The sequence below is a fragment of the Dryobates pubescens genome, chromosome 25 (genome assembly GCF_014839835.1).
Source record: "Dryobates pubescens isolate bDryPub1 chromosome 25, bDryPub1.pri, whole genome shotgun sequence".
Taxonomy (NCBI): Eukaryota; Metazoa; Chordata; class Aves; order Piciformes; family Picidae; genus Dryobates; species Dryobates pubescens.
The window spans coordinates 14,256,201-14,279,686 of NC_071636.1; the positions used below are offsets into that span (position 1 = coordinate 14,256,201).

General features: G+C 44.6%; 1 protein-coding gene across 1 annotated transcript in view; it reads left to right on the forward strand.

Moving 5' to 3' along the window:
- Nucleotides 1–23,486, forward strand: part of PPIL2 (peptidylprolyl isomerase like 2) — an 87,227-nt gene that overhangs the window by 10,550 nt on the left and 53,191 nt on the right. Inside the window, exons 6-9 of the mRNA XM_054173063.1 lie at nt 8,557–8,608; nt 11,807–11,898; nt 15,940–16,029; nt 22,915–22,990. Coding sequence (XP_054029038.1) covers nt 8,557–8,608; nt 11,807–11,898; nt 15,940–16,029; nt 22,915–22,990 — 310 coding nt within the window. The remainder of the gene's footprint in view (nt 1–8,556; nt 8,609–11,806; nt 11,899–15,939; nt 16,030–22,914; nt 22,991–23,486) is intronic.

Below are 23,486 nucleotides of genomic sequence, written 5' to 3' on the forward strand. Positions count from 1 at the left end.
TCACCCAGCACTGAGCTGAGTGGAATGGGTCTCTGTCCTCAACTGGGGAGGGGACAAGATCAAATTTCATGTGACCTGTGGCTACATCAGCAGTGACCATGGCTTTTAACTTGGTTCATGTGGCCTGTGTGGCAATTTACTGCAGATTGCTGCTTTAATTGTGTTATTCCAGGTGTGTTTCTAGATAATGAGCAGCAAATAATGAATGTCATCAGGCAAGGATCTGTGGTTTGAAGGTGACCTCTTTCATGCCAGTGTAGCAGTAGCTGCTGCTGGAATACGTTGTCAGGGAAATGTAATAGCTGTAGGTAATGTTCAGTGTGATTTGTTTTCAGAGTGCTTGTCTAGACCTTTCTGTGACGTGGTGGTAATACTGCCTCACGGAGTCACAGAATGATAGCAGTTGGAAGGGACCTCCAGAGATCATTGAGTCCAACCCCCTATGCCAGAGTAGGATCACCTAGGGCAGGCTGCACTGGAATGCATCCAGGTGGGTTTTGAAAGTCTTCAGAGAAGGAGACTCCACAACCTCTCTGGGCAGCCTGCTCCTGTGTGCTGTCATCCTCACCACAAAGTGGCTCCTTATGCTGAGGTGGAACCTTCTGTGTTCCAGCTTGTATCAATTGTTCCTTGTCCTATCACTGGGCACCACAGGAAAGAGCCTGGCACCCTCATCTTGACACCCATCCCTCAGACATTTATAGATATTGATAAGATCCCTTCTCAGCCTTCTCAAGGCTATGGATGGTCCTCTAAAGGTTGCATACTGCAGCAGGAGTCAGATTCTCCTTGTGACTTTCCATCTTCTGAAAAGTTTTCTTGACTCCTAGTGTTTCCAAAGAGATTAGCATTACTCTGAGCATTTTTATTTATTGCCTACATACAAAATACAGAGAGCAAAATGCTCTGAAGCCCTCCATAGTTAGACTACTTCTACATGAGTTTTCCATATCTAGAGTGCTGGGATTGTCTAAGAGCAAAAGAGTTTGACCAACGGAGATGCTCTTCAATTGTGTGAAAAAATTCAGCAGTGAGGTGTATCACAGAATCCTAGAATGGCTCAGGTTGGAAGAGACCTCAGAGATCATCTACTCCAACCTCCCTGCCACCTCTCACCTAGACTCAGCTGCTCAAGGCCTCATCCCACCTGGCCTTGAACACCCCCAGGGAGGAGGCATCCACAACCTCCCTGGGCAGCCTTTTCCAGAGTTTTCCTTCCACATCAGAGCACAGCACCTGAAATCCAAGTAGTCTGCTGCATGTTCTCCTTGGAGCTTTGGAAATGAGCAATCATTTAGCTGGATCAGTAACTTCAGGTCCCATTTGGCTGTAGCATGGCTGATGTATAAATTAGACTTCTAATTCTTCTCTGGAGAACACTTTCCCCATCCTTGTCAGAAGGAGTTGGCACATCTTCAGCTTTGAAATTCAAAATCTATTGCTTTGTCTGATGCAGTTCAGTCAAGTCTTCAAATATTGCACAGGTTTAAATGTTAATCTCCCCCTTTTGTTACACTTGCCATATTTTTTCCTGTACATTTGAAGTAAAGAAGGGTTTCTTCTTGTTTATTTGTAGGAAAAGTTTCAGCAGGGGGTGAGAATACAGTTTTGTTCTGGGTGAGTAATAGCTTATTACAGAGCAGAGAACAAAGCTTACAGAAATAAAACCAAGGGCAGCTTTGTTGTTGAAAAAGTGATTCAGACAAATCCAGCTTAGTTGGTTTTGGTGTGTTGCAGAAAGAAGGCTGAAATATCAGTAACAGAAAACTGGAAGGCTCTAAGGTCTTCAGTTCTCTCACAGTCACAGACTGTGTGCTCTGCCTTGAACCAGTGTTTGCTTTCTTCCTGCTGTGACTGCCAAGAGGTTCTTCTGATGGTTTCTCATCTGTAAATCTTGGGTTTGACCAGCTTAGTCTTGTTTGTATTTGTGCCAGAACTGCTCTTCTCTGTTAGTGTTTACAGCTGTGTATTTGGTACAGAAGACTTCAGTGGTTTCTTGACAATGTCTTGTTGAGACTTGTGTTTCACTGTTAGATGTTCTACTTGCCTTTAAGTTCTTTGTACCCTGAATGGTCACAGTCTTTCTCTGCATCTGTTTGATTTGAATTTATCTGCTTTGAACAGATAAATGGGTGAATGCCTGGTACAGTGGTGGGAATAGTTTCTAATCTCTTCCTGAAATACTTTTGATGTATTACACATGATGGTGTAAGAAAACATTTTCAGTGCATGTGTTGAGACAGCATATGATCAGTTGTTGCATTTTTTCTCTTGGTAAGTTGGGACATTTCAGAAGCAGGTACTTAGAAATTAAGTCAGAATTAGCCAGGATGAGCTGTGGCTCTTCCTTTTTTCATTCTATTTTTGCTTCTGTTTTGAATGTTACTGCCTCTGTTTCTATGGCCTGTACCAGCCTTTCAGGCATGGGTGGTTACAGCCATCACCATTAAACTTATCTCTCTCCAGGTGCATTTATGTCTGGGGGCAGCAGACAGAGGCTGCTAATCAAACGCCTGGAATCCACTTTGAGCGAGATGAACTTTGCAGTATGCAGCAGCTGAACCTTGTCGTGTTACCTCATTTGCTTCAGAAATTATTAGCTTTTAGTCAACAGTCTAAATGAGTTAATATTTGACCAGTGACTATACATTTTCAAGGCCCCTGGATAGAAACATATGAGGACATGATTCCTGCCCTAAAGGAATGACCAGAAAATTGTATGAACTGGAAATGGTCATAAAACACAAGAGGGGCAAGGGGATGAAGGTCCCTGTGAGGCTGCTGACCTGGCCTATGACTCATTCTTGTTGGGTTTTCTGAAGTTTTCTTACTCTCCTTTGTTATGAATACCTGGATGGTTGGTTGTTTCTTTTCCAGAGTTCATAGACTCATAAAATGGTTTGGATTGGAAGAGACCTTAAAAGATCATCCAGTTTCATCCCCCTGCCATGGGCAGGGACACCTTGCATTACACCAGGTTCCTCAAGGCCTCATCCAACCTGGCCTTGAACACCTCCAGGGAGGGGTCATCCACAACCTCCCTGGGCAACCCATTCCAGTGTCTCCCCATCCTCACTGTAAAGAATTTCTTCCTCATCTCCACTCTAAATCTCCCTTCCTAAAGCTTAAAGCCATTCCCTCTCACCTTGTATCTTGTTTTACAGTAGTGTACCCAGCAGCCCTAAGAGTTAACCTTTATCAGTTCCCTGTATAGTGAGAAAACCATGAGGGTGAAGAAGATGAGCTTTGCCTAGACTTATTGTCCCAGTCCTTTATCAAAAGGAGGAGCTATTTAAAACCCTCTGGTATCATGAGTTGCTGGCCAAGCTGCTGTACCTTCTTCACGCTGAAGAGGATTGTGGTGGTGATGGGCAGTGTTTTCTCCAGTAAGCCAGTGGTGGGCACAGGCAGATAAATGTGTCTAGCATTATTCCTAATGCATTATTTCCTTTACAGGGGAAAAAAAAAAAGTCTTTGCATCTAGGGTTTACAGACTGAACAGATGGAAAGGGGAAAAAAAGAGACCATGTTTTGGTGGTGGTGTGCACATTGGCTGGGGTTTTATGGCTGTGACACTTAAAAAACTAGCAGCTGTGAAACTCTCTAGCCTTGAATGAGGTGCAGCAGGAGGTTTCCCACAGATCCTCACTTGCTGGTTTTCACTAAAATTGGAGGGCAGCTTTTTGATGCTTCTGCAAAGCTGCCTTTTCTTCCCCTCCCCCCACTTCTACCCCCCCCCCCCCCCCCCCCAAACCATTTTGTATTTGGCTGTAGGTCTCTGGGTTGATAAACTTCTGACTTCATTGAGGTTGCAGGTTTAATCTTGCATGTGAAGCTGCCTATCTTTTTCTTATGGTAGTTTCTGTTAAGATGCTCTTTGACAGAGCAGCATTGTTGCTAGGGTCTGTGAGCCATGTGTGTTAGCAATCATATCTTTATGGTTCTCTGGACAAAGCTTTGGTCACCATATGGTGTCACTGTAATTAAAATTTAAATATGGAAATACAGTGGCCTGGAATTGGGTAATGAAGGATCTTTTGTGTCCACGTCCATACTAGTTCAGTTGTAGATGAAAGCTGCAGTTAAACAGCAGCTTCATCCAAGAATGTGAATGGAAGGGATCTTTTTAGCATTAGGTAGACAGTTGTCCCTAAGATAAGTGTCCAGCCTTTTTGCTGATGAGCTGAACATAGAAGCAATGCCTTGAGACTCTTCTGGCCTCTTGGCTGCTGACCCCGAATTCTTCATGGACTCGTAGAATGGCTTAGCCCAGGACGTGATTTTTGCCTTCTGGGCTGCTTAAGTGCACTGCTGGCTCATGGTGAACTTCTCCTCAATCAATAATCATAAGTCTCTTCCTTCAGAGCTGCTCTCAACCCAACATTAAACTACAGAAAAGCTAGCCTTGTTAAAACAGGACTGCTGTTTCCCATCACATTCCCATAATGTAGACTCATTGAGGATTTCCAATGCCTTTTGTCATCCTTAAACCCACATACAAGGTCTGAAATAGCTAACATTATACATGGAGTTATTCCAGTTCTAGTTACTCACCACTTCTCCCCCTATTTCCTGAAGATTTTATAGCAGGGATAATTGTAAGAGGGCATCTTAAAATGTGAAGCTATGTGCAAAGACTTAACAGATCTCATCTGTAAAGGAACCAAAACATCTAATAATAAACCTCACTTGCTGGTGTTAAGCTAAATTTGGTACTTGGTAGGCAACATTGTGCTTTAGTATTTGGTTTGGATTTCTCTTCTGTTTGAGGTAACTCTGTGCTACTTGTTTTGGTGGGATGAGAGCCTACCAAATGGCTGTGCCACCACTGCATCATTGAATCCTAGAACTGTTTTGGTTGGAAGAGACCTTTCAGATCATCAAATCCAGCCATTAAGCTAGCACTGCCAGGTCACTACTAAACCATGTCCCTCAGCACCACATCTACACATCTAAATACCTTCAAAGATGGTGAGTCCACCACTTCCCTGGGCAGCCTGTTTGAGTGCCTCACAACCCTTTTGGTGAAGAATAATTTCCTCATATCTAACCTAATCTGCCCTGGTACAACTTGAGGCCTTGGGCACCCTGATCTAGTTGGAGGTGTCCCTCCTTACTGCAGGGGAGTTAGACAAGATGGCCTTTGAGGCTCCCTTCCAACCCAATTCAATCTGTGAATCTGTTTCCTCTTGTTCTGTTGCCTGTTACTTGAAAGAAGAGACTGACCCCCACCTCACTCTAACCTCCTTTCAGGTGGATGATTTTGTCCTTGTGTTGCCAACCGGACGTGACACATTAATTTTTCCCCATGATGGCTTCCTTGTGTGTTCCTGCCAGAGGCCACTCAGAAGTGTCCAGTCCCCAAGTGTTGAACATTTTAACACTGACTCAGTTCCTGTTGATAGAGTGGCAAAGTCTCTATTTACAAAACACAGCTCTTGCTGCACATCACCATCTCTACCCATGTGTGGACAGAGAATCAAACGAGCCCATTTCGATTGCATTTCAGGCTGGTGTGTATCCAACAGGGTCAGAGCCTCATTAACAAGAAGAACGTGCAGCCACAGACCAAAGGGATTCAGAAAGTGTAACTAATTGATGCCCAGGGATTGTAGGTCATACCTTCACGAGGCACCCAGTGATGACAGAGGATGATTTAATTTGAAGCAATCGGCATGCTCCATCCCGAGCTGCCGCCGTGCCCCACTAATAACCTCTGCCTGGGGTATCGATAAAGGATGCTGCCCTTCGGGATCCCACAGGGGCCAGTGCTGGCAGCTGACAGATGAGAGCGGTGGGGCTTCTCACTGCTCTGCAAGAAAGTAGGTCATGGCCAAAAGTAGCCTTGGCTGCCTTTGTGGAAGTGTGCCTGAGAGAGAGGAGTCAGCTGAGAAAAGAGCTCGCGAGGGTTTCGCGTCTGTTTGTTCAGCCTCGCCTCGTTGCAGAGCAGCTGGCACTGCTGCTGTGAAGTGTGTCGGCACTGCTGCTGTGAAGTGTGTCTGCTTTCCAGTATTTTTACAGAAAATATTTTTAGAAGTGAACGTGCAGCTCTTCTTTCTGCTCAGGGGAAGCAGCAGATGCTTGTGGCCTTTTGTTTTTCCTAAGAATGTCAGGTTTTCCTCAGATCAGATGTTTCTGATAAACATTGCTTGTTCCCTTGCTTTCTTCACTGCCACTTGGCTGGAACTTGCTGGTGGGGGTGAGCTGGGAAAACTCAGGTGGGAAATGCATTTGAACGTGAGCTCTGGATGCAATATGTGAACTCTCTCATGCTTTATTAGTAGTAAGAAATACATAAGCCCAAGTATTTTAACTCATTTTAGGACTCACTCCTTCCTATCTCTTTCCATGGAGCCTGGCACCCGTTTGTGGCGTAGTGGACATTTCCATGGCAACAATCTGTGATGGCACTTGGAAAACTTGGACTTTTGATGGAGAATAAAGGAAGGCAGGTTTACCCACATGCAAGATAACCGTGATTTCATGTGAAATTAAGAACTTGAGAGGAAAAGAATATATGACACAGGCTTTCTCTGTTATAGGCTGTCATAGTGTGTACCTTCAGGTCCTTTTCCCTTATGCTGAAGCCTGCCAGGAAGATCCTCTAAAGGCCTTCCTTCAAATTCCATGTTTCCAGGGGTTACATTTCTAAAGAAGCTTTTTCTGGAACATAATTTTTGGGCTGTTGCACAACATGTGCCCAGATGGATGCTGCTTTGTGTTAATAAGTTGTTTAGGTTCAACAGATCTGTCCAGGTTTCACAACCCAGCTGTTTCCCTGCTACTTCTTGAGCAATTTTGTTCATGTAAGAAGAAATTAAATGAGTAGAGCTCTGCCTTCACTTAGTCATTTTAGAAGCTGTCATTGCCTTTGCTGTCATTCTTTGTACTCCAGCAGCATGTAGGGGGTTGAGTTTGGGATTTATTTATTTTTTTGAGTATGCACTTAAGGAAAAAGGGCAGCACTGGTTTTCCATTGCCTGACTAAATCTAACCTAACCTGGCCTCTTTTTCCCCTTCCTATCTTACTGCTAGTAGCCCTCATTGCTCTTGCTCATAAATGAGAGGTGGTTACCTTTCTGGCAGCAAACGATCCTGCCAGTTGGCTGAAAACCATTTGAGAAGTGCTGCCTTCTAAATGAATGAGTCCAGCTGTCACAGTATGTACTCTGTGAACGAAGAAGATGAATTTTGATTAGGCAGAAGCCCACTGACTTAGTTTCTCATGATTTTGTTATCTCTCTGCCATAATGGTTGAAGGAGTGGCGTCGCCGCCGTGGCTGGCAGATCTCCACTCGTGCGTGTTTATAAAGAGCTGTCTGGGTTAGAGAAACCTCCCTAATCTGTTCAGGTGCCTGCTTTGAGAAGAGTACCCATTGTTTCTGTTAAAAGGCCTCTGCTCTGTGTGCTTTTAAGGAGCAATTTGGCAGCAACCCCATCTCTGACCGCTGATACAACCCAAGGCTTTGATGGTTTTTGGTGGTGTTGTGTGGGGTGGGTTTTTTTTTAATATATCTGAGATCCTGACTCAGCCCTGCAGCTCCCTGGGCTGGACTTTGTTCAGGTGCCTCAGTTGAGTGCTACCTGACTGGTGAGGTGACCCTAGTGGTGGCATGCTCTGTCGTGCCAGCTACATGCCCAGATCACATCCTGGCTTTGTGAAATGACTGACAGTTGTGGGCCTGCCCTGTCGTGTAACTGAAGGCTCACTCTTACTGCAGGTGTGCTGGAAGCTTTCACATCCTAAGCAAGGCTGTGGGGAGGGAGCAGCCTGATATCTCTCCCCTTCCCATGTCAGAAAGCCCTTTCAGAAGAGAGGGCAGCAGAACAATGCTGCAGACATTTTCTCATAAAGCCTGAGAGAGGAGGAGCTTAGTCCGCGGTGTCCTTTCTAGAAACAGAGAACATTACCCCAACTTCAGCTGCCATCCCAGTTCCCTCTTCTGTAGAATTGCTGCTTGTGAATTAAGTAGCTAAAGGGCCCTCCTGGGACTCTCTTCATCACCCCAAGCTCCTCTCCAGAGAATCTGTGCCTCTGTTTCTCTTCATTATTGGTAGTTATCATGTGGGCTTTGCTACCCATTTCCTGAGGTAAAAGGAAAATCTGAGTTATTTCAGAAAAGACAGTGAATTTGATTACCAAAAGAGTTGGCTGGCTTTATGTCTGTCGTCAGAGGTCCCTTCTGAATTGTCACTTCTGATGAGCAGCAATGATCTTTGCCTCTTAGCTCTTCATGCAAGCTCCCCTTTCAGTTGCTGCTAAGGGAGTTGTGCAGCCTCTCAAGCTGCTTGACTCTGGGTAGCACTGCCCTGTGTCCGACAGCTACACTGAAAAGAAACCTCTCCCAGTTCTCAGGCTCCGCGAGCCTTGTTTTTTTGTGGGCTGGCTGTGACTTAAATTCCCAGGGTGCTGATGATTCAGACAAACTTGTATTATATTATTAGTAAATTATGTACTATTAAAATCCTTGCAGTGATGTTAGAGTTCCCTTTTATTTCCATGGTTTGATTCTGTTATGACTAATTATTTCATTTTTAATGCTTCATTTTCTTTAGAAACTAGATGCCAAATCACTTATAAAGCTGAACTTTGCTAAAAACAGTGAAGGTAAGTGCAGTCATTTTCTGTGGGGTTTTGTTGGTGGGGTTTTGTTTGTTTGGTTGTTTTTTTCCATTGATGAATGCTTTAATAAATCCTCTTTTGTCTTACTCATGGTAAAGTTCTGTAGTTTGTGTTCTCTGAGCTGGTTTTTATTTCTTGAGAATCACTGCTCCTTGCAAATGACAAGTTTACCTTGGAAGTTCCATTTCTGGTTGTCTTTACACTGGAGAGCTGTAAATTATTCATCCATTTTGCTTTACTCTAGTACCATGCAGCCAGGTACTGTTTACTTTAAGGGAAAATGTCAGAAAAGGCTGAATTTCTATAATATGCTATCCAAATTTCTAACTTGCCTGTGGCAATATCTGCTGTTCACTTGGTTTTGAGCAACTTTGTGTTTATCAAACGAATTGGACTTAAATAAACACGTGGGATTTTTATCCATAGCAGCATGCAAGACAGCAGCCTCCAGTTTCATTTCTGCAGGGTTCAAGATGTAAAATTTGTCTCCCTGGAGGGGATGCTAGGAATAAAAGAGATCAGATGATTCCATCTTTTACAAGTGGCAAGGATTAAATGGGAGTAAAATTCTGGAGTGTCTGCTCTTCTGAGACCACACCATAAATACTGCATCCAGTTCTGGTGTCCCCATCATAAGAAGGACACAGAGCTGTTGGAGTGAGTCCAGAGGAGGGCCACAAAGATGGTACAAGGACTGGAGCACCTCTGCTATAAAGGTAGGCTGAGGAAGCTGGGCTTGTTCAATCTGGAGAAGAGAACATTCTGGGGGAACCTTTGATCTGCCTTCCAATACCTGAAGAGATCCTACAGGAAGGCTGCAAAAGGACCTTTTTTGGGGTTGTCTAGCAGTAGGACTAGGGAGAATGGTTTGAAGCTGAGGGAGAGCAGGGTTAGACTGGATCTTAGGAAGTTCTTCAGTACAGGGGTGGTGAGACTCTGGAACAGATTGCCCAGGGATGTTGTGGATGCCTCCTCCCTGGGGGTGTTCAAGGCCAGTTTGGGTGAGGTCTTGAGCAGCTGAGTCTACTTGAGAGGTGTCCCTACCCATGGCAGGGAAGTTGGAGTAGATCATCTCTGAGGTCCCTTCCAACCTAAGCCATTCTATGATTCTCCTTATCTTAGTAAATTCCATGGACTACTAAGTCTTGTCTCTAACTGATGGATTTCTTCTGTGTGTTGTGCTCCATCTGTCACAAGAGAGAGTGTTAAAAATCATCCGTAGTCACTGTGGCCAAGGTTTTTCAAAGATCCTCTGACACTGTGCTTTCCTTAAAGAAGTCTGGTTCATAATGCTGGGGTTGAGTGGTGGCAGTCCTGCAGCATCAGAAGCTTTTCCTTACAAAGGTTCATACTGTGTCATTGCAAGAGAATATGTGACAAAAGAGGAAGAGTCAGATGTTGCATTTCTGTCTAGCAGCAAACCGTTCTTTAAATCTTAACATGTAGAGTGGTTTCTTCATATGGAGCATTTTCTCTGTTCATACCTGCATGAGAGAAGTGGTCTTTAGATGTTGCAGCTTATCCTGTTTGATGAGCCCTCCTCAGCTGAGTACCTTCTCTCCAGAAAATGAAGTGTGTGCCCTCAGCAGCTCTGCTTTTGCTAGAACTGAAAACGTGGTGATTTGCTCTGGTTTATGCAGCTGGTGTGAGGCCTCACATTATATCAGCGTGTTTCTGTGTCCAGCTGTTGGGCTGTACCCTGATGTCACTTCCAAAAGTCTGTTTCCAGAATTCCTCTTCAATTTCAGTCCCTTGTGGCAGTCCCTTCAGCTCTGGTGGCGTTAACAGAAACGGTCCTCAGCTTTTACCTGCATCTGTGTGCTGGAGGTCAGGGTGCCTCCTCCAGCTGAGCAGTTAATGGTAAATACTCAGTAGGTGCTTGCCTCTCCTAGCTTTGCAGGTGCTGTGAGCAGTCTCTGTTCTGGTGGCCCTGCTGGTTTCGATTTTCAGATGGTAATTAGGAAAAAAAGAACCCAATAGGCCCAAGCTATTAAAAAAATCTCACCCAAACCCCAGACCTAGCAAACTGATCAAGTATTAATAACCTTCTTCTAATTGCTTTCTGCTGAGAGCATCCAGACATTTTTCTTTTTCCTTGCACATTGCCTTCCCTCACTTTTCTTGTTGTTGATGTGCTTAATATTTATGCTGCCCCTCCTGGGAAAATTCACAGCTTGATTAGAGCAGGAGCTGAGTTCCTTATTGAATAACGTGTGCAGATTTAATGGCATTCTGCTTCCACGTTTGAATACAAAATGCTCTCCTCTCCTAAAAGCACAACAGCTGCTGGGAACTTTTCTGTAGGACAGAAGCTAAACTTTTATTCCTGGGAATGATGCTGAGAATAGAGCAGTGGGCACCTTACAAGGTGCAGACTCGTGCTATCAGTAGAACTTTGATTACAGGTTCACAGATTGCACTGGGTTGGAAGGGACTCTCAAAAGGCATCTTGTCCAACCCTCCTGCATTCAGCAGGGACACATCCAACTACATTAGGCTGCCCAGGGCCACATCCACATGATCTTGAATGTCTCCAGGGACAGGGTCTCAACCACATCCCTGGGCAACCTGTTCCAGTTTTCACCACTTGCATTGTGCAGAACTTCTTCCTGATGCTCAACCTAAATCTCCCCTGCTCCAGTTTCAAAACGCTGCTCCTCATCCTATCATCACAGGCCCTTCTAAACAGTCCCTCCCCAGCCTTCCTGTAGGCCCCCTTTAGATATTGAAATGTAGCTCTATGGTCTCCCTGTAACCTTCTCTTCTGCATGCTGAACAGCCCCAGTTCTTTCAGTCTATCTTCATGGGGCTCTAGCTGTCTTTGTGGCCCTCCTCTGGACATGCTTTATCAGGTCTATGTCTCCCATGTGTTGGGAGCCCCAGAGCTGGACCAACTGTATTGTGATACTTCACAGATAACAAACAAATTGGGCAAAGTTTTCAGCTGGGGAATTGAAGGCAGTGGAAAACTGCATTTTCATTGTTTGCTTTATAGTTCTCCTATGTATTACTTATTTGGCACTGAAGAATCAAAGTGTAGTTAAAACACCCTTAAATACACTCTGAAGTTATACTTTGTATTAACAGTTCATGTCAGTATCTTTCCTGGGGTACAGACATTAGCTGTTTCAAACCAGCCATGGGGACTTCATAGCAAATTTAAACCTTTTTTCCTCCCATCAGGTAAATATCACTGTCCAGTGCTCTTCACTGTATTCACCAATAACTCCCATATTGTGGCCATCAAGACAACTGGAAATGTGTTTGCCTATGAGGTAGGTTCTCTGTTGCACTTCGTTATTAATATTTGATTCTTGATGCTCAAGATCAGAAAATGCATTAGAAAGACATCCTGATCTCCAGGCTGGTGCAGAATGGGTTTGATGGATGGACCATTCAGTGGATAAAGAACTGGCTTGATGGCTGCACCCAAAAGGTGGCTGTCAGTGGGTCCATGTCCAAGTGGAGGCCAGTGACAAATCCCTCAGGGATCAGTACTGGGACCAGTCTTGTTTAACATCTTTGTTGGCAACATGGACAGTGGCATTGAGTGCACCCTCAGCAAGTTTGCTGACGACACCAAGCTGTGTGGTGCAGCAGGCACGCTGGAGGGAAGGGAGGCCATCCAGAGGGACCTGGACAGGCTGCAGAGCTGAGCCCATGACAACCTCATGAGGTTCAACAAGACCAAGTGCAAGGTCCTGTGTCTGGGCCAGGGCAATCCCAGGCACTGCTATAGGCTGAGCAGAGACTGGCTTGAGAGCAGCCCTGAAGAAAAGGATGTGGGGGTGCTGGTGGAGGAGAAGCTCAACATGAGCCAGCAGTGTGCACTTGCAGCCCAGAAAGCCAACCACATCCTGGGCTGCATCAAGAGAAGCATAGCCAGCAGGGGAAGGGAGGTGATTCTCCCCCTCTACTCCACTCTGGTGAGACCCCACCTGGAGTACTGTGTCCAGTTCTGGAGCCTTTGTTACAGGAAGGATCTGGAGGTGCTGGAATATGTCCAGCGAAGGGCCAAGAGGACAATTAGAGGGCTGGAGCACCTCTCCTGTGAGGACAGGCTGAGGGAGTTGGGGCTATTCAGTGTGGAGAAGAGAAGGCTCTGAGAAGACCCAGTTGTGGCCTTCCAGTATCTTAAGGGGGCCTACAAGAAAGCTGAAGAGGGACTTTTTAGGGTGTCAGGGAGAGATAGGACTGGGGGGAATGGAACAAAAATAGAAATGGATAGATTCAGATTAGATTTTGGGAAGAAGTTCTTCCCCATGAAGGTGGTGAGGCACTGGAACAGGTTGCCCAGGGAGGTGGTAGAAGCCTCTGGAGGTTTTTAAGGCTGGGCTAGATGTGGCTCTGGGCAACCTGATCTAGTGTGAGGTGTCCCTGCCATTGCAGGGGGATTGGAACTAGATGATCCTCGAGGCCCCTTCCAACCCTAACAATTCTATGATAGGTAACTTCTTTTCTTGTTTTACAGCCAGGGAAATTAAAGTTTAAGGAGATTAACTGACTTTACAAATTGGTGTCCAGCTTTTGCCCTCAGAACATGAACAACCCTAGAATATGATTAAAAAGCTATTTTCAAACCTTTTCCTAAGTTAATCTGCATGCACTGAGTCTTCTAAACCAAAATGAGCAACTTTTATATGCTCCTCAGCTGAACTACAGGCAAATTTTCTGTTGTCTTCTTTCTGACACAGTCATCACAACCCCACAATGCTTCATTTCTATTTATTTCAATTAATAATAATAAAAAAGAGATATTTTTAGCTGGAGCTGGGGAAAAAAGCAGAATGCCTTAATGGACACTTGAACTGCATTTGTGTTTTGTGAATATTTATGCGAACCCATGTGGAATTTTAGTTGTGATTTGTTTGTATAGTCCTTACTGTAAAAGCAGGGTTTATATATTTTTTTCAGTGGCAAATGAAACCTTCAGTTAGTGGATCCATATCCAGCATTACAAAAAGCCTGAAGGGTGAAGCATCTGCTTTTTGAAACCTGTTGATGAGAGTAGGCCTTTCAGATACTGAGAGAGGAACATAGTGAAGCCATTGCAATCAAGGAAAAGGCTGAATTCACCATGGATTTGAAAACCAGCTGCTTTGTGCTTGAACTGTCTTCATCCCAGCTGTGAGAGCAGTCAAAATTAGGTTGAAATAGAAAGTTTCTTCTGTTCCTTCTGAAATCCTGACACTTTGATTGCTGTGCTTAAAAGGCAAGAAGGAGCTTAAGAGCAGGTAGACTTCCATAGTCCTCTCTGTATGATGTATTTGTTTGTAAGGACAAAGCTTTTGTTCCACATTGATTCTCACTGTGAAATAACACTCTGCAGCTTTGTTGAGCAACATGAAATTTTCTCAGAGAATCATTCAGGTTAGAAAAGCCCTTTAAGACCACTGAGTCCCACGGCAACCCAACTACCATGACCACTGAACTATATCCTGAAGCACCACATCTACAGCTTCTTGGACACCTCCAGGGATCGTGACTCCACCACCTCCCTGGGCAGCCTGTTCCTCTCACCACTCTCTCACTAAAGCTTTTCCTAATGTCCAACCTAAACCTCCCCTGGCACTACTCAAAACCATTTCCTCTTGTCCTATCACTGGCTACTTGGGAGAAGAGACCAACAGCATTCTCACTCCAACCTCCTTTCAAGCAGTTGATCTCCCCTCCACCTTCTCTTCTCCAGACTAAACAACTTGTAGTGGTTAAGAGCTTAGATGGTAGCAAACTGAGAATTCCTCCCCTGCCCTCCCTGCCTTTTTCCCTGCCTTTTTCCCTGATAAGGAAAAAGGAGATAAAGGGGGGAAAGAAAGAGTAGGGGAAAAGAGAAGGAGGTAAATCTACCAAAAAATAATCTGGAGTCACTTTGGAAGTAGAAGAAGTAAATTTTTAAAATATATATATATCAGTAACAGAGAGGGTTTACAAGGGTAAGGAATGAGGATAAATAGGAAAATATGTAAAACCTAGCCTGGCTGGCCTTGTGTTTCCCTGGATGTCCATGGATTGCAGTCCTTTAGAGAAGCGTGGATGCAGTAGGGAGAGGCCAGGCCTGACCACATGGAAGAATCAGGAGACTGGCTGCAGCTGTAGGCCCTCTTGAGCAGGCAAGGGAGAAGAAAGAGAGCAAATGGCAGCAGTGTCCTCCTTTTTATAGGCTTGCTGGATAGGAAAGGGGAGTGGAATAGACTACCTTTGGCCCGGGGAACCACTCCTGGGAAGAGGAAACGAAGTCCCACTCTGTTCACCTGAATCAGGTTTCTTTTGTCCCCTGGGGGAAGCAGGGCTCTTGCAGCCCTCCCCCCAGGATGGGTGTAACCCAGCACACAACCCCAACTCCCTCAGCTGCCCCTTGTACAATGCCCTCCAAACCCCTCACCAGCCTCGTTGCTCTTCTCTGGACACCCTCCAGCCTTTCAGTGTCTTTCCTCTCTTGTGGTGCCCAGAACTGAACCCAGTACTCACCAGGGCTGAGTACAGTGGCACCATCACTTCCCTACTCCTGCTAGACACTGGCTTTGATCCAGGTCAGGATGCCATATGCCTTCTTGGCCACCTGGGCACACTGCTGGCTCATGTTCAGCTGTCCACCAGCACCCCCAGATCCTTTTTCCTGGGGCTGCTTTCCACCCACTCTGCCCCAAGCCTGCAGCGTTGCTTGGGGTTGTTGTGACCAGAGTCGCAGGACCCAGCTCTTGGTCTTGTTAAACCTCATTGCGTTGAGCTTAGCCCATGGATTGAACCTGTTCAGATCTCTCTGCAGTGCCTTTCTTCTCAGGTGGCCAGAAGTGTTGCTGCAGGCTAGGTGCAGTCTGGACACAGTGGGAAGGGGTAACATAACTGTTGTACAAGCTGGCCTGGGACACTGGTGTGCCCCTGTGAAGGGTGCTGCCAGTGGGGCAGATATGGCCCTCTTGTTAAACCTGCCTGTCTTATACCATCTGTAAAATGCTTAACTTAGAAAGCTGCAAGTAAGGGGTTTTTATTTTGGCACTACTTTTATGATGAATTTGGTTAAAATGCTGTGGCTAACCTTAGAATGCAGACTGAAACCAGACTGAAACCTTCATTTTTTGGCTGAAAGCAACAAACCACAAAAAAAATGTAGAGGTTTGCAGGTATGAAAGACAAAAAGCTTCTCAGCTGTTAAAGACTACAGTGAAAATATTGCAGCTGCCAGCTGAGACTGAAAGATGAAATTATTGGGGTTTTATTATTTGTACTTTAAGCTTTTATTGGTTTCACATATTTACTTGTAATGTTTACACATTCTAATCACATTTTTTAATATCTGTCTTTTGCCTGGCTGTTAGGCAGTTGAGCAGCTGAACATAAAACCAAAGAGCTACAAGGATCTTTTGACAGATGAGCCCTTCACAAGGCAAGACATTGTGACACTGCAGGTAAACTTTGCTCTCTGTTACCTGTCTTCCTATACGGCCTTTTTGCAGGGGATGAAATGTTGCTATGTACACCATTACAGCAGAAGTCTAGAATTATTGGACAGAGGAACATTGTCTATGTCTTGGAGATGAGTAGATTCATAGAATGGTTTAGCTTGGAAGGGACCTTGAAGATCATCAAGTCCCAACCCCTTTGGCATGGGAAGGGACACCTCCCACCAGCCCAGGTCGCTCAAGGCCTCATCCAACCTGGCCTTGACCACCTCCAGGGAGGGGGAATCCACAGCCTCCCTGGGTAGCCTGTTCCAGTGTCTCCCCACCCTCACTGTAAATAATTTCTTCCTCATCTCCAGTCTAAATTTCCTCTCCTCAAGCTTGAATCCATGCCCTCTCATCCTATTGCTATAAGCCCTTGTAAAAAGTCTCTTCCCAGCTACCTTCTAGCTCCCTTCAGGTACTGGAAGGCTGCTCTAAGGACTCCCCAGTTGTAAATTGGAGGATGTAAAGAAAATCCATTTAATGCACTGCACAGCACCCACTGCAAACTTGGTTTCTCCTGTTCAAATGCTGCCTTACCCTGACTTGCTTTGTTGAGGCCAGAATTCAACCTGAAGTGATATGACTAGCCTGGGTATTAAAATTGCTTGTGTGTGTGTGGAATAGGAATCTCTTGTTATTTTCTCATAGTATTTTCTTCCTGTGAATTGTTGAAAGACAGACCAATGTCTCCTCTACAAGCTCTCTTGTTGACAGCACTGCAGGCAGCATGGTGGCTTCACACTGCCAAGCTCTACCACCTGTGGCTTTGTTTGTTAGCCAGAGTTCCTGACTGCAATCTGTTGTGTTTCAGTTTCTGGCTCCAGAGCTCTATCCCAAATCCCACTTCTCTTAAAAACCTTTCAGTTCTGTGTTGAAATTTGTCACTGTTGTTTTCCCACTCCCCTGTGTAATTTGAGTACTGTGGTATCTGTGAGAGCTGGAATTGAGAGTGAGATGGTAACACTGACCCTGCTGTTTGGCAAAGAGGGAGATCTAAAGGCAGTTGCTGTGAAAAACCATACTTTGCTTTGCAAGTAAGAGCTGAGCAGGGCTGTCTGTAATAGCTGTGTTTATCAATAGAGCATAGCATTTCCAGAGGCTGACTCTGAATATCCTAGGAAGCAGACAAGGTGCCTGTGTTTGGTAGTGAAATACAACATGAAAAATGGAAAATTTGAATCATGTCTGTTTATAGATAGTTTGTCCCTTCACATTTTTCTTAATTTTGATACATAAAGGTTGATCCTGCAACTGCTGGGGATGTTCTTTTATCAGAAGAGCAATTGACCTCTAACTTGACCTCTCTCTCTTAGTGTATATAATTAAAAATGAAAGCAGAAAAAGGTTTGTTCTTTCCAGAAGAGAGAGAATTGCATAAAATTGTTTGTTCTGTTCTCTGTGCTAAGCATTATACAGACACAAATCATAAGCCATCCTTGGACCTGCTGGGTCAAGAGGAGGGACACAAAGATATCAGAGGGCTGGAGCACTTGTCCTGTGAAGATAGGCTGAGAGAACTGGGGCTGTTCAGCATGCAGAAGAGAAAGCTACAGGGAGACCATAGAGCTACATTTCAATATCTAAAGGGGACCTACAGAAAGGCTGGGGAGGGACTGTTTAGAAGGGCCTGTAATGATAGGATGAGGAGCAGTGTTTTGAAACTGGAGCAGGGGAGATTTAGGTTGAGCATCAGGAAGAAGTTCTGCACAATGAGAGTGGTAAAATATTGGAACAGTTTGCCCAGGGATGTGGTTGAGGACCTGTCCCTGGAGGCCTTCAAGATCATGTGGATGTGGCCCTGGGCAGCCTGATGTAGTTGGATGTGTCCCTGCTGAATGCAGCGGGGTTGGACAAGATGATCTTTGAGGGTCCCTTCCAACCCATTGAATCTGTGAATCTTTTCTGGTGAGCACCATCTCAGCTGGTCACTTTGATTTTAGTGATAGTTATTTGTATCCTATTGCTTTTTTCTTGTTAAAAAGGACAAATTCTTTTGGATTCGAAACTAAACAAAGCAAAATCCTAACTTTAGTTACTAATAAAAGTATCTTTGATCTGTGATGTCCTTCTCTTTAGAAAGGAATCCACAGTGCTGGCTGCACTTTTGTAGACAGAAATTGGTTTTTTCCCTGTTGAAATGCAAGTGTCCTGGGGTAGAGCATGGCAGGTTTTCATCAACATATGGCAATACTGTCAGGCCTAAGGGCAGGAGGGAAAGGCTAATACCATACCCTGGTGTGCAGGATGTAGTACCAAAACTGGAATGTAATTATTCAGGCAAAAGATGTCAGGGATTCTGGTTGACTGTCTTGCTGACAGTGGCAGAAATACATGTGATGTTATGAAACCCTTCCTAGGCAGCAGCAGTCTTTACTGTCACTGCATTTTTTAGACTACAGCTCTTTACCCTCAAGGTGAAATTTCCTTTGCTTAGCTGTTTGACCTTGCCACAAACTCAAGTCAAGCTTTTCATCTTCTGCAGTGCAAGAGTTACTTTTTCCCAGGTTTCTCTCTCTTTTTACAATTTATCAATGTTTTTTTTCTTCCCCCTGTATTGCTTTGTGTCTCTTGTAAATGGAATACTGCTGTTGTCTTTTGCCTGTTTCTCATAACTCTAAACCTACTTATATTCTTTTACCTTGAAAGATGATCAGCTCAGCCTAACTTAGCATCCCTTGCGAGTATCATGAATACACTACCAGCTGACAGGCAGCTCAAGTACTTCAGGGTTTAATAGTTATACTTAATGGCAAGGTATGATGTAAAGCACTTAGAGATCCATGGTGACAGGGTATCTGTAATAGGAAGGCTGGTATTGGTGAAGCTTATTTGCAGTGTTCTTGCCTCCCTTTTCTGCTTCCCATTCTCCTACGTTGCAGTTCATCATTGCAATTGTTTTAAAGGCAGCTTTGAAAGAGTTTTGACATAATGAGAGTATGTTGGACCATGATTAGAACTAGGTGATTCTTTCAGTCCTGTGTTTTACAGATTTTTCAGTCTAAATGTTTAACCTAATTTGAAGTTCTCCTCCAAGTAAATGTCTCACTTAATCTTTGTGACAAATCTGGTCAACAGTTGGTAGACATTATTATTAATTAGTGCTACTGTCGATTCTCTGTCTGCTTCAGTCATATGTTTTGCAAAGTATTCTTTGTATAATGATGTGGGACTCAATAGCAAGCACATGAATAAGTATAATCTGGATTCCCCCATGTAAAAGTGGGCAGGTTGAAACAGGGACAGAGAGAAACAGATTCAAGTAGCGCTTAGCTGAATATGGTGGTGGGCTCTGACATTCCTGTGGACTTCTTCCCACTGCAACAAGTGTGAGAGGGTCCTGAGGAGGGCAAAGGAAGGATGCTACAATATCCTGCTTTCACACCCTGTTTGGTAGGAGGTGTTTGGAGGAACTAAGAACAATTGCCCCTTTAGCCCCCTGTCAATTTTTCATCCTCCACTGTGTTTCTGTTCATAAACCAGAAACCATAGCTTTCAAATATGTAAGATAAAGCATAAATTATTCCTGTTCTGAAAGCTCTTAGAAGCTGTTTTTGGTCTGTGTGCTGGCAGGGGAGGGGAGCTAGTGAGAAATCTGGTTCTGCTCAGTGGCAGTGCTTGCAGGTAAGGCAGAGGCAGATGTGGTCTCTTTCTTTTCTGCAGAGGAATGGCAATAAACCCCCCAGCCCTGTTGTGCCAGTGGTAATGGGCACAGTCCTCTGATGGCAGCCTCCTGAGAGCCTTGCCTGGTAGATGCACATTAACAAATGCATCTGCTTTGCAGCACCGAAGCTGGGCGGGGGAGCATGTGCTCCTGGGATAAATAAATAGGCAAAAATGAAAGTCTGGGTAGAATGCAAACAAGTTTACTGCAGCTAAAGGAAAAAAAAGGCTCCTAGTGCTATGTGCTTCCTTATGTCAGTTTTATTGTTTCTGTATAACCTAATCACCCATGACCAAGGCGAGGTTCCTGACAAGCTGTTAAACACCATTGGCATTTGTGGCAGGAAGCATAACTAATGAGCAAAGCTGGAGGTAGTTGAGCTGCACTCTGTTAATTGATGTTTCACTCCTCAGCTATTTCTCCTTCAGTCTTTGTGTGACAGAAGGTCAAAGCAGATTTCCTCTCAGTTGTGGGTGAGGGCTCTTTGAGGGCAAATCCTGCATTGATGTGTGCACAGAGTGGCTGGTAAAGAAATGACATGTTGGGACAGAGTCAGCATATGAGAGTAACAGTCCTGAAGATAATTAGGGGTGCAGCATGGCCAGCCACATGGTAAGAGAGGAATCAGGCCTCAAAGAAATCACATGGTCTAAAACTGATGGTTTGAACCTGCTTCTTGAGGGGGTTGTGTGTATGGTGCTTGATGGAGTTTAAGCGGTTTCCCTAAGCAGGTGAAGTGTTGCCCTTCAGCTCTGCCCCAAGTGGCAGAATGTGGATTGCTGTGAATCCATTTGTCTCTATTAATGCACAAATCCTCAGTTTTCGTTTCCTGGAAAGGGTAAGCAGTCTTTCTTCCTTCACCTTTTGAGGTGGTACATCTATGTGCAAGGCCATGGCTTCTGCCTGGGAAAGCTCCAGCTCATGATCACTGAAGAGTATTTGGGAGGAGGCAACTTACACCTTCTGGAAACACACTGAGCCTGTTCTCCATGCATCTTGTTGACTGTCAGAGAGCAAGGCTGAAATTATCTCTGTTGATACATACATAAACATGTGTGTGAGGTAATAAATAATAAATACACCTGGGTGCCGGTGTCAGAGGATACAAAACCGGTTAGAAACAGGTCCAGATTTCCTGTTCTGTAGCAGTTCTATGCAAGTAAGGCAAGATGAAGATACAGGGGGTTTTGACAGTCCATGCCTTGATGCTTGGATTATGAATTGTTTTCTGTCAGATAGAATTGCCAGAAATGACTACTAGGTGTCCTGGGCTGATGTTTTGGCCTTTCTTATTCTGCAGAGGAGCTTGAGGGGAAAACCTTGAAGTCTTTGTGAGAAGAGTATTAAGGGCTGTTTAATAATAGTATAATGCGACTTAGATCACCAGCAGGCATTCCTTGGCTCACTCTTGCTAACAAAAGGTCAAAGTTGTGCAGAAAGTTGCCTGAAGATGGTATAAAGACTCACAGTTAATGGACTGTGTGGTTTTGCTGTTTTCACAGATTGCATCAGGTTGGAAGGGACCCTCAAAGGTCATCTTGTCCAGCCCCCCTGCAGTCAGCAGGGACACATTCAACTGCATCAGGCTGCCCAGGGCCACATCCAGTCTGATCTTGAATGTCTCCAGGGATGGGGCCTCAACCACTTCCCTGGGCAACCTCTTCCAGTATTTTACCACTCTTATTGTGCAGAACTTCCTCCTGATGCTCAACCTAAATCTCCCCTGTTCCAATTTCAAAATATTGCCCCTCATTCTGTCACTCCAAGCCATTCCAAACAGTCCCTCCCCAGCCTTCCTGTAAGATGATGAAATGTAGCTCTATGATCTCCCTGGAGCCTTCTCTTCTCCAGGCAGAACCACCCCAGCTCTTTCAGTCTGTCTTCACAGGAGAGGTGCTCCAGCCCTCTGATCACCTTTGTGGCCCTCCTCTGGACCTGCTTTAGTAGGTCCATATCTCTCTTTATATCTTTCTTTTTTGTTGGGGGCCCCAGAGCTGGACACAGTACTCCAGGTGAGGTCTCACCAGAGCAGAGTGGCAGAATCCCCTCTTTCCATCTTCTGCCCAAGCTGCTTTTGAGGCAGCCCACGATGCCCACGATGGGCTGCAACTGCCCATTGCTGACTCATTTCCAGCCTCTCACCCACCAGCACCGCAAGTCCTTTTCTGCAGGGTTCTTAATCTCATCATCCCCCAGCCTGGACTGGTGTCTAGGACTGCCCTGACCTAGGTGCAGGACCTTGCACTCTGTCTTACTGAACATCATGAGATTCTCCTTAGCCCACCTCTCCAGCCTGTTCATGTCCTTCTGGATGCCATCTTGTCCTTCAGTCTTTTCAGTCACACTGCTCAGCTTGGTATCATCTGCAGACTTGCTGAGGTTGCCTCAATCTCACTGTCAATGCCATTGATGAAGATGTTCAACAGCACTGGTCCCAATACAGACCCTTGAGGAACACAACTTGTCACCCATCTCCACCTGGACATCAAGCCATTGACCACTACCCTTTGGATGCAATCATCCAACCAGTTGTTTAGCCACTGGACAGTGCACTCATCAAATCTGTATCTTGAGTAGTCACTCAACAGAGTTTTCATAGTGCCACTTCTTTTTTTTCGGTCCCTATTTTTTATTCTTTTTAGATGCAATTCTGTGTGCACAGATTGAAACAGTTCTGAATGCAACAACCTGCTGTGAGGTTTATTTGGATTTTAAAATGCATTGCAAATGTTCACAGAGCATGTGCAAATCAGGCACACTGTTATAAATAGCAGGAGATAGCAAAGGAGAGGGAGAATTTACATAGATCTGAGGCCAAACCACAGAATGAATGAAAGAATCAGGGGATTGCAGCTCCTTGTTCTTTCTTCTCACTAGGATAGATTCAACTTAGCTCTGTTAGTAACTTCTGTAGGCAAAATATGTGTAATATTATGTTTGGAACTAAATTTGAGATCCCAAAGGGTCCTACTGTGAAAAAGGTCATTGCTGATCTGGGTTGGGGTTGATTATTTGTTTTAATTTTTTTTGTTTTCATCTTTTGTGGTTTGGGGAGTGTGGAAATTATTCTGTCTCTCCCTGTTCACTTATTATGGTGCTGTCTGCCCTTCAAACCAGTTTGTTGCATGCAATGGGTGTCTGCCAAGCTGTCTGACATTTGGGGTTTTTTTGATTGTTATTTTCAGGATCCAACAAACCTGGATAAGTTCAATGTGTCAAACTTCTTTCATGTGAAGAACAACATAAAAGTAGTTGATCCAGGTAAGGATGAATTGAAGGTAGGCTGAGAAAACACCGATCCAAATGCGATGAAATTGACACTGGATGGGTCCCTCAGTGGCTATTGGTAACTTTGAAAGCTTCTTGGAAGCATGACTAACTTGTTGAAACTGTCCCTGTCACATCAGAAGGTGTTCAAACATTTTGAAGCAAAGCCATGGCTCTTTGAGAAATCATTAACTGCCTCTCTTGAGTGTTGTGAGCACATGGAAAGCCTTCCATATCCTCTCGGAGTAGGTAGATGAAGGACAAGTGAGGAGGAAAAATACTTTGCCCAAATGTCCATTAGCCTTGTACCAGAACTAAGGTGAGGAAACGTACATCTCCTTGCCTGTCTGCTAGGATCTCTTCCATGTGTATTGTCCATCCTTCTGTCTGGATGGCAGTGGACATCCTCCAAGCTAGAGATGGATTTCAGTTTTTCTAAAATACTCCCCCAATATAATTTTAATAATACAAAGATATTTGTATTTATGAA